General features: G+C 40.5%; 2 protein-coding genes across 4 annotated transcripts in view; both read left to right on the top strand.

The window, feature by feature from the left end:
- The first annotated feature begins 805 nt into the window (after positions 1 to 805).
- On the top strand, positions 806 to 6,371 carry rpl27 (ribosomal protein L27). Its single transcript, XM_020515526.2, has 5 exons — positions 806 to 887; positions 1,515 to 1,597; positions 2,238 to 2,407; positions 5,478 to 5,588; positions 6,288 to 6,371. Exons 2-5 carry the CDS (start codon positions 1,517 to 1,519, stop codon positions 6,334 to 6,336), a joined length of 411 nt encoding a protein of 136 aa, XP_020371115.1. The 5' UTR covers positions 806 to 887; positions 1,515 to 1,516; the 3' UTR covers positions 6,337 to 6,371.
- A 5,304-nt stretch (positions 6,372 to 11,675) lies between these two features.
- The window catches only part of ifi35 (interferon-induced protein 35), a 30,776-nt gene continuing 29,089 nt past the window's right edge, over positions 11,676 to 13,362 (top strand). For 2 of the 3 annotated variants that reach the window (XM_048614361.1, XM_048614360.1), the window contains exon 1: positions 11,677 to 11,945. In XM_048614361.1, the coding sequence (XP_048470318.1) occupies positions 11,943 to 11,945 (3 nt within the window). In that variant the 5' untranslated portion in view covers positions 11,677 to 11,942. Of the gene's footprint in view, positions 11,946 to 13,362 lie in introns of all 3 variants that reach the window. The other variant, XM_048614359.1, reaches the window with a different exon arrangement.

Raw genomic sequence — 13,362 nt, 5'->3', positions numbered from 1 at the left:
CTGTAAAGTATCTTGAAATGCTGTACGATGTTAAAAACACTACATAAAGTCGAGATTTTGGGGTTTTTTTGCTGTTGGTTCTCCATAGAGAAAATTACTAAATTTATTGCCTGGCCTACCAGTCTTTCTATCTTTAAATCATTGGTTTTGTTAATTTGTTCATACTGTACCAAGCTAATCCCAAGGATTTTGATATATGTTACAATGGCAACACCAAGAAATAACAGGCACTGATTCCAACAACGAGGAGCACAGCTTACAATTCTCTTTACAGTAATTTTGTACAGAGAAAAGGTCGGAGAATGGCACAAAGACAAAATGCCTAAAGCGATAGTCCTTGCAGACTTGATGGACCAAATGACTTCATTGTACAAGTTCAATATGACCACTTTGCTGTAGTTCAGCATTACAGACCTTCAAAAGTACTAAATCATTATAATAAATCAAAGAAATAAAAAAGTTCTTTTATAGTATAAATTTTGAAAGTAAGAAATTTTAATGAGAGAACTTAAGACTACGTCCGTCTTAGTCCATTTCAAGACATTGGCCTCGAGGATCTGACCCCGCGTTGGAATCTTGTGGATGCTGGAAATCTGACACAAACGAAACAGAAATTGCTGGAGACCCTCAGCAGGTTAGTGGAGAGAAAACAGAGTTAGTTAGAAATCGAATACAGTGATCCATCTTCAGAAGAAAGTTTTGATTACATGATTTGGCTGCCGCAGAGGCAGGACTCGAACCCGCATGCCCCTGCCGCTTCTAGGCAGTTACTAGAGAGCGGAAGTGGCGTTGAGTGTGCGGAGCGGAGTGCGGTCAAAGGTCAGAGTGAGCGGCGGGCACTTCCTTTCCGGCGGGTGGCGGCCATTGAGCAGCGAGCGGCGGAGCCGGTGAATGATGCGATTACAATCCTTGGCCATCCGCCATCGGGGCGCACCGCGCCATCCCCATCCCGGCCCCTCGTCAATCCAGCGGTCCTCCTTTGGGCAGCGGGCGCGCTATTTGTGGTCTCGGTCCCCCGGTTAGGCCGCCGGTGGAGGAGGAGGGAGGTTGATTGAGTGGTGGTTGCTTAGGCCTTCTCTCAGTCTCCCGCTTTGCCCCTTTCTCCCTGTGTAGTAAAACCCACGCTTTTCACAGCAGGGATACCCTCAGCCGCCTGCATTTCCATTTAAACCTCTCCCTGTGCGGAGAAATGTGTGTCTTTTGCAATCGGGGCTCATCCTCCACTGGGGCTTTGATAGAATCCAGCATTGCAATCAGATCATTGGAAGGAAGTAAATGGAACTCATGCGAGCCCCCTTAGGACTTATCGGAAATGATTCCGGGCAAAAGAATTGCCTAAAATTTGCAGCATAGGCGAAGTAAGAAGCAGCAAAGCCGCAGGATGAATTACTGGCTAAATCTTTTATTTGCGGGGTGAGCGTTGATCACCTGGCTGGGAGCACTTTCTGTGCCTCTTGGAAGAGTGGTTATTTTGTTGTGCTGCCCATTTATGCGCAACACTCTTGTCTTTACAGAAATGGGGAAGTTTATGAAACCTGGGAAGGTGGTTCTTGTGCTAGCTGGACGCTATGCAGGGCGCAAAGGTGTCATCGTAAAGGTACGGTATTCGTGATGGTGATTGTTAATGAAATACCATAAATAGAGCTTTTAATAATGAGACTGCAATGCGTCCGTGCTTACTCAACTGCAGGATTAATGTACTTTTGAGTTATAGCTGGTTGCAATGTATTGAGAGATTTTTTAAGGACGTGTACTTCATCTGGCAACTTTTTGTAGCAAATTATCTCCAGATCTATCATGTATTGGCTACTAACTGGTGTCTTTTAATGGGAAGGAAAGAGGGAGGCTCTGATTGTCACAGTTAAAATTGGAGAAATTTGGAGTTGAACAGCAACGTTTGTGGAATCAAGGACTTTGAAATGTTGAGCTTGGGTGTCTGTTTTGTCTGCCATATATCTGCTTTGCCTGTAAGTAGATTTGTAAGTGGTGGGCCATGAAGTTGAGCAATTGGGATGAGGGTGAGCTTTAGGCACCAGAGTTGTAATTGAGTGGCGGAGGAGAACTGAATGAAGCTGAACTGGCCTCATTGGGACAGGTGAGGATGATATTGGCAACGATCAATGCCAAGGAGGTGGACCACAATCAAAGGTTGGACTTGACCTAATGAATCAGGAAGCAGATTTGTGCTGATGGACTTTGAACTAACACAAATCTAAATATTACGCTTTACCTTGTAGAACATCGATGATGGGACCTCTGACAGACCTTATAGTCATGCTCTTGTTGCTGGTATAGATCGTTACCCGCGTAAGGTCACTGCCAAAATGGGCAAGAAGAAGGTGGCCAAGAGGTCCAAGATCAAATCCTTTGTGAAAGTATACAACTACAACCACCTGATGCCAACCAGGTAAGAATTAGAACATACATCACTGTGGAAATTGAGTTCAATTACTGCTGCAGTAATATGTTTAAAACTGTCTTTAGTGCTAGAATTTCAGAAGTAGGTGACTTTAAATTTTGGGTGGCAACCTGTGAGGCTCCAGGGTTGCATTTTAATCTTAAAAGCTCCTTAATGTAATGTCCTGAGTTTTCTAGATCTTTATTTGTGTTCCTTCCCAATCTCAATGTGGAAAATCCACTTGTATGAGACCTACTTATGTGATGAATTTTATATGGCACCTTTATACAAATTTATTTACCATTTAGCAGTGTTATGTTGAGAGCTTGAGTGCTTCATTTTGAGGGGCTAGAATACAAAAGCAAGGGTATGCTGCTTGAGGCTGTATTAGCCTCTTGTCAGACCGCATTTGGAATGTTGAGCAGTTTGGGCCCCATCCTAAGGAAGGATGTGCTGGCCTTGGATGGGATCCAGAGGAAGTTCACAAGAATGAAGGGCTTGTCATAGAAGTAGCGGTTGAGGACTCTGGGTCTGTGCTGAGTGGTGTTTAGAAGGACAAGAGGGTGAGTCTCATTCCAACTTAGAGTATTGAGAGGCCTGGATAGAGTGGACTTGAAGATGTTTCTGCTAGTAGGAGAGACTAGGGTCCAAGGGCACAGCCTCAGAGTGAAAGAGCAACCCGTTAGAACTGAGATGAGGAATTTCTTCAGCCAGTGTGTGGTGAATCTATGGACTCATTGTCTTAGAAACTTGTGGTGGTTAAGTTATTTAGTGTCTTTAAGGCAGAGAGAGGTAGGTTCTTAATTAGTAACGTGTTAAGAGGTTATGGGGAGAAGGCAGGAGAATGAAGTTGAAAAACATGTCAACAATGATTCATTGGCAGAACAGACTCAATGGGCCGAATGGCCTAATTCTGCTCCCATGGCTTATGGTCAGGTTGCAGGATTTGAGCTGAGAAATTCCAACTCCCCAAAATGTTGCATGTAGCCCCAGGCGTTGTTATACAGAGAACATGATTCTATGGAGGAGAGACACGGGTTCTAGATCTTCAAAATTGAGTTAAGCAATTTTAATATGCAATGTGATGTCGAGAGCTTAAATGCAAATGCCAGGCTTGCTGAGTCTCTCCAGTAACTTTTTTTGTTTGCTTCAATGGGTAGACAACATGTTTTTAATGGAGAATGCAGTTTATGTAGAAAGAATCCATCCACTTTAATGAATTGAGTTTTGAATACCTAATTAGATGTGGCTTGATGGCGTAGAATGTTGTGACGGTTTTTCACGATTTTAATAAAGAGCTGAAAAATGGGTTTGATCAAATATTTGGCCTAACAAATCATCCAAAATGTCGCTGACCAATTTTACTTTACTGATGCAGTTATAAAATCCTTTTTGCTTCAAGCACTTAGGCCATGTAGTAAATGTAATAAACATCTGTTTTTCTGCAAATGTAACCTTCAAAGTTGAAGATGTTCTGAATAAGAATTTAACTTCAGGTGTCTTGTGGGTTCTAGACATTGAAGCTGGCAAGGCATTTGATGACTGGGACCTAACTTGATTCTGAACCAGATGTTTGGCATAAATTGGCATTCTCTAAACATGTTATTTCAATAGCCTTTACTAATTTCTCTAGGATTGTTGGCACAGTGTCTGGGGATGAGAATTGCTCCATTTAATCTGGTAGAACAGAAGCTTGCTGGTCAGAATCTCTGATCTTGATTGATTTGGAGCCACAGGTAGTGGTCTAGGAGGTCATGGCTTGGGTGTTGGGGAAATTTTCTGGAAGTTCTAGGGCAATCTCCAAGTCTTGAAAATTATGATACCTCAGTGAGCAAGGAGGGTTAGGGAAAGAAAGCACGTGAGAATAGGGATGAGGTGAGGAGACCTGGTACAGTTGTGGGGGTGGGGGGGAAGAGGGTGCAGCTGTTTGGCAGCTTTGCTTCGTTGGATAGTTGCATCACTTTTGGGAAGCCATTCTCTAGCCTCTAGAACAATGTCCTACCTATAATGTGGTGTGCTCGGCTGTTGGTTATTTTTGGCTTATGGTTTTCCATTTTTTTCACTCAAAATCAAATTGCTTTTGTCTCTATAACCTAACTGAACTGAATTTACTGTCCAGGGAAATTTTTGCACTTTTTTTTCTACTGTGTATTGTGAGCAGTACCAATGAGGTAACATTTATTATTCAATCCAGTTGCACTGAGGAAGCAGTATTGGCCTGTTATTTTCATTTGCTGTTGGGATTATGATGCTGGTTATTCAAAACCAATGGCTTGCTTGTGATGCCAACAGCATGGGTTTAATTCCTGCAGTGCCTGATGTTACCAGGAGGGACCCTGTTTTTTCAGTTCTCCACTCGCCTGAGGCCCGGTGACTCTCGGGTTTAGACACAATCAGTCATCTCTTTCTAATGAAAGAGCAGCCCTACAGACTGGTAAGACTGTGGCAACTTTTCCTTACCCTATCCCAAGAGCACTGGAGCCATTTTTAACATCCCTGCCACTGCCATAGCTTCTCTGGAGTTTTGGTCATGGGATGTTGATGCCACTCTCGTTTATTGCTGGAACTTTTGCTTCTCTAAAGGGCATTAGTGAACCAAAATGGTTCCCGTCTCAAAAGTGGCTGCCATGATCCATCTGCATGTGTGCAGTTGTGTAACCATGATGTCATGCCAGCATTAATGTGAAACTGGTTAGAAGATCTGGGAAAAGTCAAGCAGTTATAATCCATCTGTAAACTTCTTTTGGTGGGAGAGTTCTTACTTTTCAATGAATAAAGGCTGATTAATTGTCAAATGACATTGCACTGCATTTGTACGGAGACCAGACTTTTTAAAATTTAGCAACTGATTACAACCACTTCTGAGCTTTCCCAGAGCTTAATGTAAAAAATTATTGCTCTCTGGTTACTTGTTTCCTGCTTGGAATGAGTACTGGTGCAACTGACGCAGTCACGTGCACCAGGTTTTGATGGCCGCAACCCTTGCCTTGCAGACTGCAAAGATTCACCTAGAGGTGGCATTGTCATAAATGTAGTCCTTTTTCCTTCGTTAGCCTTCAGTTGTTTTCTTTCTTTCCAGATATTCTGTCGACATTCCCCTGGATAAGACCATTGTGAATAAGGATGTTTTCAGGGATCCTGCTTTGAAGCGTAAAGCCAGGCGGGAAGCCAAAGTAAAATTTGAAGAAAGGTATGAATCAAATATGGATCCGGGCCAATGTTTAATACTTGGCTGTCAAATAAGACAGGAAACATTTTAGAAACAACATTTTCTTTTCCAAAAGACAACTGATGGAACTTTGTGCTTGGGCCTTGTCCATTTTACTTGCATATACCCTGCTTTGAAGATAACTGTTATGATCAAAACAATCGTTAAAGCTAACTCTTCTTAATGAAAGAGTTGTATAAGCCCATCAAGATGGCTATGAATATACTTATTGACTGTTCTATAAAATAAAAGATCTGTTTAAAAGTAAGGTTGTTGACCAACAGACAAGTGACATCTTAAGAGATTATAATTATGTTAAATATGTATCATAAGTGATACTTTAACCTCAGCTATGTGAAAGACTTTCCTAAGCATGTAGACTGCAGTAAATTATCCTCTGCAGGTTTCCTGTGTTTAGATTGCCATGTTTGAGTTTTTTTTTGTAGTTCACCCTCAAAATCACTTCTGGCTATTGCTGTCCTTCTAATTTATGTGTTACATCTACCAACTTTTGTTATCGTTTGCACCAAATAGGGAAGTTTACCTAAGGTCTATTTAAGATGTCTCTGGCTGTTCCATGACTACTTCTAATTATTTATGGATTATCCTTTTTAGAACAAAAACACCAAGTTGTCCTTCTCCTTTGAGAAGTTAACCGTGTGCAACTTTGTTTTTCTGCAGGTACAAGACAGGAAAGAATAAATGGTTCTTCCAGAAGCTCCGATTCTAAATTGTATTTCAATATAAATAAATATTCATGTAAAATATTGAGTTTTGATGTAGTCATTAACTTACTTTGTCAAAATCTTGTTGCATTGACATTTTCAATATTGTCCTGTATGTGTCATAAATGTGCACATTGTAAAAGCATGGTCCACCTTTGTCCATTTAAATCAGCTTATTCAAAGATAATGTTGCACACCTCCAGAACAGGTGGCATTTTAACCCAAGCCTCCTGGCTCAGAGATGGGGCATTACCACTGCACCACAAGAACCATGGACTTTTCTTATTTTTAGGCTAACAAGTAAGTATTAATTAGCAGGCTGTAAATAAAGAGAATGATATTTTAGATTTTTTTAAAACACTTTCCTTGGAGAAAAATAAATGGAGGGGAAAGTAGTAGGACTGATTTGTTTTAAAGAATTATCCACAAATTCTGTAGCTACCATCTTAATCTGTTTGGGCAACTACAAGTGTAATTGAGGTTGCAGAAAGCCAAACAATACTTTGTTCAAAAAGCACATAATTTATAGACAGTCCATGTGGTGTTTTATAAATTCCTACTTTAGAAATAAAATCAGTCTGATTTCAAACTAAAGCACAACCAGATTCTAAACAAGGCCTCACGCCTAACATGCGTTATCTGACCTAAAATGTCACTTCTTCTTTACACTGATAAAACTTTTTTTGTTCTCTGAAAGGAATTTTGGAATTTACATATACGTATTAATCAATCAAACTGATTAAAGATTTGACAGCATCTTAGGTTTGTTTAATACATCCTCATCAGTGGTGTGACCCTTTGATCTTTTACTTATAAATTCTGTGTCTGATACCACCTCACTAACACCCGAAGAAGGAGCACGGCTCCCAAAGCTTGTGTTTTCAAATAAACCTGTTGGGCTATAACTTGATGTCATGTGATTGCTGACCTTGTCCACCCCAGTCCAACACTGGCACCTCCCCCCACAAACAATAAACGTGGTTCACACAGGTTGGGGATAATGATAGTGTCTGCTTTGGCTCCTCTGGGTCTGCAGACAGAGGATGACTACTTACGGTACATAATGCTTCTGGAACTGTATCCTGTAAAGGAATCAATACACTTAGTAACCAGAAGCCTTGTAATGTGTGTGATCAGTACCACCTTTTCAAAAGAATACATTGGCCAACAGTTTTTTAAAGAATGTTGGAAATAGAAATTCCAAGTACAATCTGTGCTAGGACGTGACTACACTGAACAGAACAGAAAATTACATCTGAAAAATAATTATTCCCCTCTTTACACTTCTTTTAAAATGATGAACTGGTATTTGGGTTACATACAAAAATGTTTGACTTTATGTATGAAATGAGCTGCCAGAGGAGAAGGATATATTTACTACATTTCAAACACATCTGGTTGGGTACATGAATAGGAAGGGGTTAGAGGAATATGGGCCAATTGCTGGCAAATGGGACTAGATCAGTTTAGGATATCTGGTTGGTGCAGATAATTTGGTCCAAAGCATCTTTCTGTGCTGTGTCACTCAATCAGTAGCTTTCACGTACTTCCAGGAAACTTCAACCATTATTCTCACCAACGTTCGAAGCAATAATGATTTGAAATTCTGCATCATGCTGGTTGGGATTGGTGTTAATTAGAGGCACAGCAGAAAGCATTATTTTTGGAGAAGGTTTGACAGGAACTGAAAATCTTCAAAATCTTCTCTAAAAGTGTAGCATGGTGATACTTCTGGCTGTGATTATATCTGCTCTGAAATCCAAAGACGCAGTTGAGCTTTGAAATGTTGACCGTTATCGGAATCAATTTGTTCAAACGTGACATTTCCTTGATGGATGGGAGTCAAACTTGTGGCCAACAGGCATGCAATCTCTGCCATAACCTGGTGAGTGGTCCAGATAGGGGCAATGGGAAGAAACTGAAAGTATCAAAGCCTGAGGATGAAATTAATTGGCAAAACAAACGAGGAGCTAAAATAAAATTGTGCAGCAAGTAGATAGGATCTGGAATATGTACTGTCAGTGTGTTTGATTCCCAATTCACTTGTAGCATTCAAAAGGACTTGTGGTCTTCATCTGAAAAGAAAAATAAATTTGCAGCGTTACAGGGCAAAGTTGGGGGAGTAGCACATGCTAACTTGCCCTTGAGAGTGGACATGGAAGTGGACTGAATGACCTGTGTTGTCACCATTCTATGATTCTATAAATGACCATCAGTTTACAGTTAACAGCAGTAAGAGGCCATTACAAATTAGGTCTAATAAAACAGCTTTTCACTCAACATACTTTTCTGGATTAATCTGATTAAGTATGACCGTTTTCAAAACCTAAACCAGTTGAAAGCTATTGTGACCTGCTGTTGATTTATTTTTGTTTAACCTGGTCTTATGTGGCACATTCTTATTTTTCAATGCCAGTGCTGCTTTCTATCAAGATTTCATGGAAAGTTGTTAATTGAGTTAATGAAGTAATCTTAAACTGAAATTGCAGTACATTAAAACATAGTGCTCCTGTTTCCTGAGAGGAAAAGCATTCACCCAATTGGTGGTGAGAATCTGGAACTCACTGCCTGTTAGGCTGGTAGAGGCAGAAACCTTCATAATATTTAAGAAGCATTTAAATGTCCACTTGAGATGCCAAGGCATACAAGGTTATGGGCTAAGTGCTGGAAAGCGTGAATAGGTGGTTGTTTTTAACTGCCATGGACACAATGGGCTGAAGGGCCTTTTTTATGTGCTGTAGATCTTTGCGATTCTGACACTTTGGAAATACCAGTGTAATAAATTCTAATAGGTTCCATTGTTACATTTACCTACAGCCCTTCTGTGCAAAAATTCCTGAACATCCTGTGTTTTTAATTGTCTATTACAATCAGCTAGTTACTCACTACGATCATGATGTAGAACCATAGAATCCTTACCGTGTGGAAAGAGGCCATTCAACCCATCAAGTCTGCACCAACTGTCCACAGAGCACACTCGCCTGAATCCCTACTCAATCCCTGTAACCCTGCATTTGCCATGGCTTACACAACTAGCATGCACATTGCTAGACACTGCAGGGCAATTTAGCAAGGCCAAATCCACCTAATCTTTACATTTTTGGACTGTGGGCGGAAACTGGAGCACCTGGTGGAAATCTGCACAGTCACAGGGAGAACATGTAAACTCCACACAGTCGCCCAAGGCTGCAAACCTGGGTACCTGGTTCTGTCAGGCAGCAGTACTAACCATCGAGTCACCGTGCTAATCAAGAATTCCCCATGCTAAAACAAGTTGCTAGAGAAACTCAGTGGATCTGGCCACATCTGTGGAGTGAAAACAGAGTTAACACTTTGATTCCAGTGACTGTTCCCCATTTGTGCTTCTTGTGCTATTTTAAGACTGAAGCATAAAAAACAAGAGGTAGGAAAGTGGAAGCACCAACTGGAGATGACAAGGTCTTCAATGCAACAAGGATTGAAACTGAACCTAGGATTTGGTGCAGGTGAGGAAAGAGATAGTGATTTTTATACATTTTTCTTCAACCTCCTGTAGCTGGCGAATGTTCAAAGGTATTAATTAGGTTAGCAACTCAGTGCTTGTAAGTTTTGAGATTTAATCACTAAATAGGGTCAGTAATTTTAAAACAATACTGAGGAGACACCAGTATTAAATGTATAACTTAACTTGTTAAACTTTAAAATAATTACAAACTGTTGTCAAGGGGTACTTCTAAGCTTGAAGCTTAATTACTTAAATCCAACACAACTGAGATGGCAGAACAGACAATGCAGCCTGAGAATGTGGGAGTGGGTGGACACCTGTATGATCCAGAGTAACAACATGCAGTAAATGTCTGCAGCAAGAGGAACATTGGATCAAAGTGAGTCGGAGTCAACTTGTCAGACATTGCCATGCATCAGGGGTATTTCTTCAGATCTTTGTGGTACCTGCTGTAGGTTGTCTGAATTTCCTCAGTAAAGGGGCCTGGAGATCACTGCCACCCAGTAAACCATGTCCTTACAAGGTTTCATTACTCACTCATGGGGATGTAGGCATTGCTAGCTGGTCCAGCATTTGTTGTCCATCCCTATTTGCCCTTGAAAAGGTAGAGGTGAGCTGTCTTCTTGAACTGCTGTAGTCCATTTGATGTTGATAGACACACAGTGCCTTTAAGGAGGAAGTTCCAGGATTTTGATCCAGCAACACTGAAGGAACAGTGATATATTTCCCACACTGGATAGTGAGTGACTTGGGTTTGATATAGGTGACTTAGTGTTAGATGATAATAGCATTTTGAAAGTTCTTTACTAAATGATTATATTTGTCATTCATATTGACGAGATGTATGAATAATTCATACCAAAACAAGTTAGAAAATGTATCCAGCATTTTTGAAGCAAGTGGAATATTTAGTTCAGTTAATGCTAGAATAGTACAGTACAGAAGAAAGTCATTTGGCCCTTTGAGTCTGCATAGGTTTCTTTTTAGATAAATTCAGTTAGTCCAATTGCAGTGCCTTTCTTTCTGCTTACCCCTGCATATTTTCTACTTGAAGTATTTATTCCAGTTTCTTAAATTTCTACTATTGAAATTATATCCTGTCAGGTAGTGTACTACTAGCTACTTGTTTCACCAAACAGCTTTTTCCTTGATAAATACTAATGAATTAGATTTTTTTAAAAAATTAAATGTGAAATTGACAAATCTATACTGCCCAAAGGTGTGGAAGGATGTGGAACTTCAGCAGGATATACTGAGATCAGCCAGGCAAGACAGGTTTAGGGACGCTCAATGACTGACTGTTTCCATAGAGTCAATGTAATTGAGGATCACCAGACTAATTCCTGGGATGGCTAGTTTGTGCCATGAGGAAGAGACTGAGGACACTGTGCCTGTATTATCTGGAGTTTGGAAGAATGAGAGGTGATGTTATTGAACGTTATAAAGTTCTTAAGGAGCTAGACTGTGTAATGCTGAAATGATGGTTCTCTTGGGTGGGACATTTAGAATCAGTAGGCACAGCTTCAAAATAAGGAGAAATCATTTAAGGCTGAGGTGAGGAATTTCTTCACCATGCACTATGGCAGCTCAGTCTTTGAGTGTGTGTTCAAGACAGAAATTGATAGATTGCAAATTACTAATGGCATCATGGGGTTATGGGCATAGCATGACAAAATGGAGTTGAGGTGATGATCAGATGTGATCTAGAATAGTGGAACGGGCTTGAGGGGCTGAATGGCCTCCTCCGCTGTCTTTCATGTCATCTTTCGTTCTTTTCCTAATAATCTGAACTGAAATCCTTCGGTTCTGACCCGACAAACCTCTACTTATTTTTCGTGCCTTTAAACAGAAGAAGTGGCCTTGCAGGGGGTGTGAGGAATCATTATCACAGGTTACAGAGATGGGGGTGACATCAGTAACGCTTGCATGAAATAGCATGCAGGGCACTGAGAGGACATCTAGATTTAAATCTCCAGCCACGTTCTAGCCTTTCACTTTGTGCCCTCGGATACTTGTCACCGTACTGCAACGCAGTTAAGTTTCGGGTTCCTGTAAGACGGGTGATATCAGGCTGGAAGTCGGAAGTGACCAGAGTTGCTTTTCTTCACTGCTCTGAGGGCTGATTTCATGGTAAGATCTTGGAGTCTCCCCCCTCTTCCTCCTCGACTCATTAATAATGAAAAGTTTGGCAAAAAATATTGCAGTTAGTACCTTTCATTCAGTAAACACTGCAAAATCTAGGCGAAAGGTGAAAGTTAAAAGAGGCAATTAACTTTTTCAGTTGGGGTGGGGGTGTTGGTGTGTGGTCTTGTGTTCTGCATTGAGGGAGGAAATTTTAATTTTGGGGGACAGATATTAGGAAGCGATGATCATTTCGACTTGCTTGCCAAAGAAACGAAAGTGAAAGTAATGGTTTTCATGTCATAGTGGATAAAATGTACGAGTTGTGAAAGTTAGAACTAAATATATTTCCGATCGTCGTTATTTTAATGTAACATTTTGTAAATTCCGCGTATTTAAAGTTGAAAACAAAGGTCATAAATAAACACGCTGCCACGTTATTTACCGTGGGGGCGATGTTCAGGTTTGTTTTACTTCCCACTGTATTTCATTGTTAAAATGGTAAATGTCCTTTGTGATTTTTAAAATAAAACACGGTCAAAAAGTAGTCTCTGGATTTTTGACATCCTCCTTGGGGTGTTCTCTATCCCCTTCCACACCACTCCCACCCTCCACATTTCCATTTTAATTCCCGTATTTTTGTTCACTCTATTTTCCCATCTCTTTATTTCCCTCACCCATCCACCGTATCCTATTCCCCACATACAGACAAATGTCTCATCTGCAAATCTTATTTCAGTACTCACATGTAAACATCTGCATTAAGGCTCTTGTGGCACAGTGGTAGTGTCCCTACCTTTGAGCCTGGAGACCTAGGTTCATCCCACCCTTCTCCAGACTTGTGTAAAAACATCTCTGAGCAGGTTGGTTAGAATTTGGGCTCTCTGGATAATGTTACCATTCCTGAAGAGAATGATAACTTTTAAAAATAGTTAATAGTTGTAAAAATGGCATGATTTCATTTGTTAAGTGATGGATGCGGGCACAATTACAATGTTTAAAAGACATTTGGATAAGCACATGAATAAGAAACGGTTGGAGGGATATGGGCCAGAAGCAGGCAGTGGGACTAGTTTAGTTTGGGATTATGTTCAACATGGACTGTTTGGACCAAAGGGTCTGTTTCCATACTGTATGACTCTATGACTCTGCGATGTTTACTGCAACAAACCAAAAATACTATTAACTAAACACTCATTTTGCAGGCAATTTATATGTAAAGCTATAGAACATAATGTTTGACAATACTGAAAAATCCCGTTATGAGGTATATGTTATACTGTGCTTTATCCCCAAATTAATCCAAAATGATTCTTGGCTCCTGCGAGTATATTTCTTTTCCTTTCCCAGCATGGAAGCTTTAAGATCCAGAACTGTCTTTCTCAGTGAGTTTACCTGCAAACATCTTCCTCCAACTAAAGAGATA

The sequence above is a fragment of the Rhincodon typus genome, chromosome 30 (genome assembly GCF_021869965.1).
Source record: "Rhincodon typus isolate 14 chromosome 30, sRhiTyp1.1, whole genome shotgun sequence".
NCBI lineage: Eukaryota > Metazoa > Chordata > Chondrichthyes > Orectolobiformes > Rhincodontidae > Rhincodon > Rhincodon typus.
The sequence above is the reverse complement of the archived record's forward strand: the minus strand, read 5'-3'. Positions and strand labels throughout refer to the sequence as shown.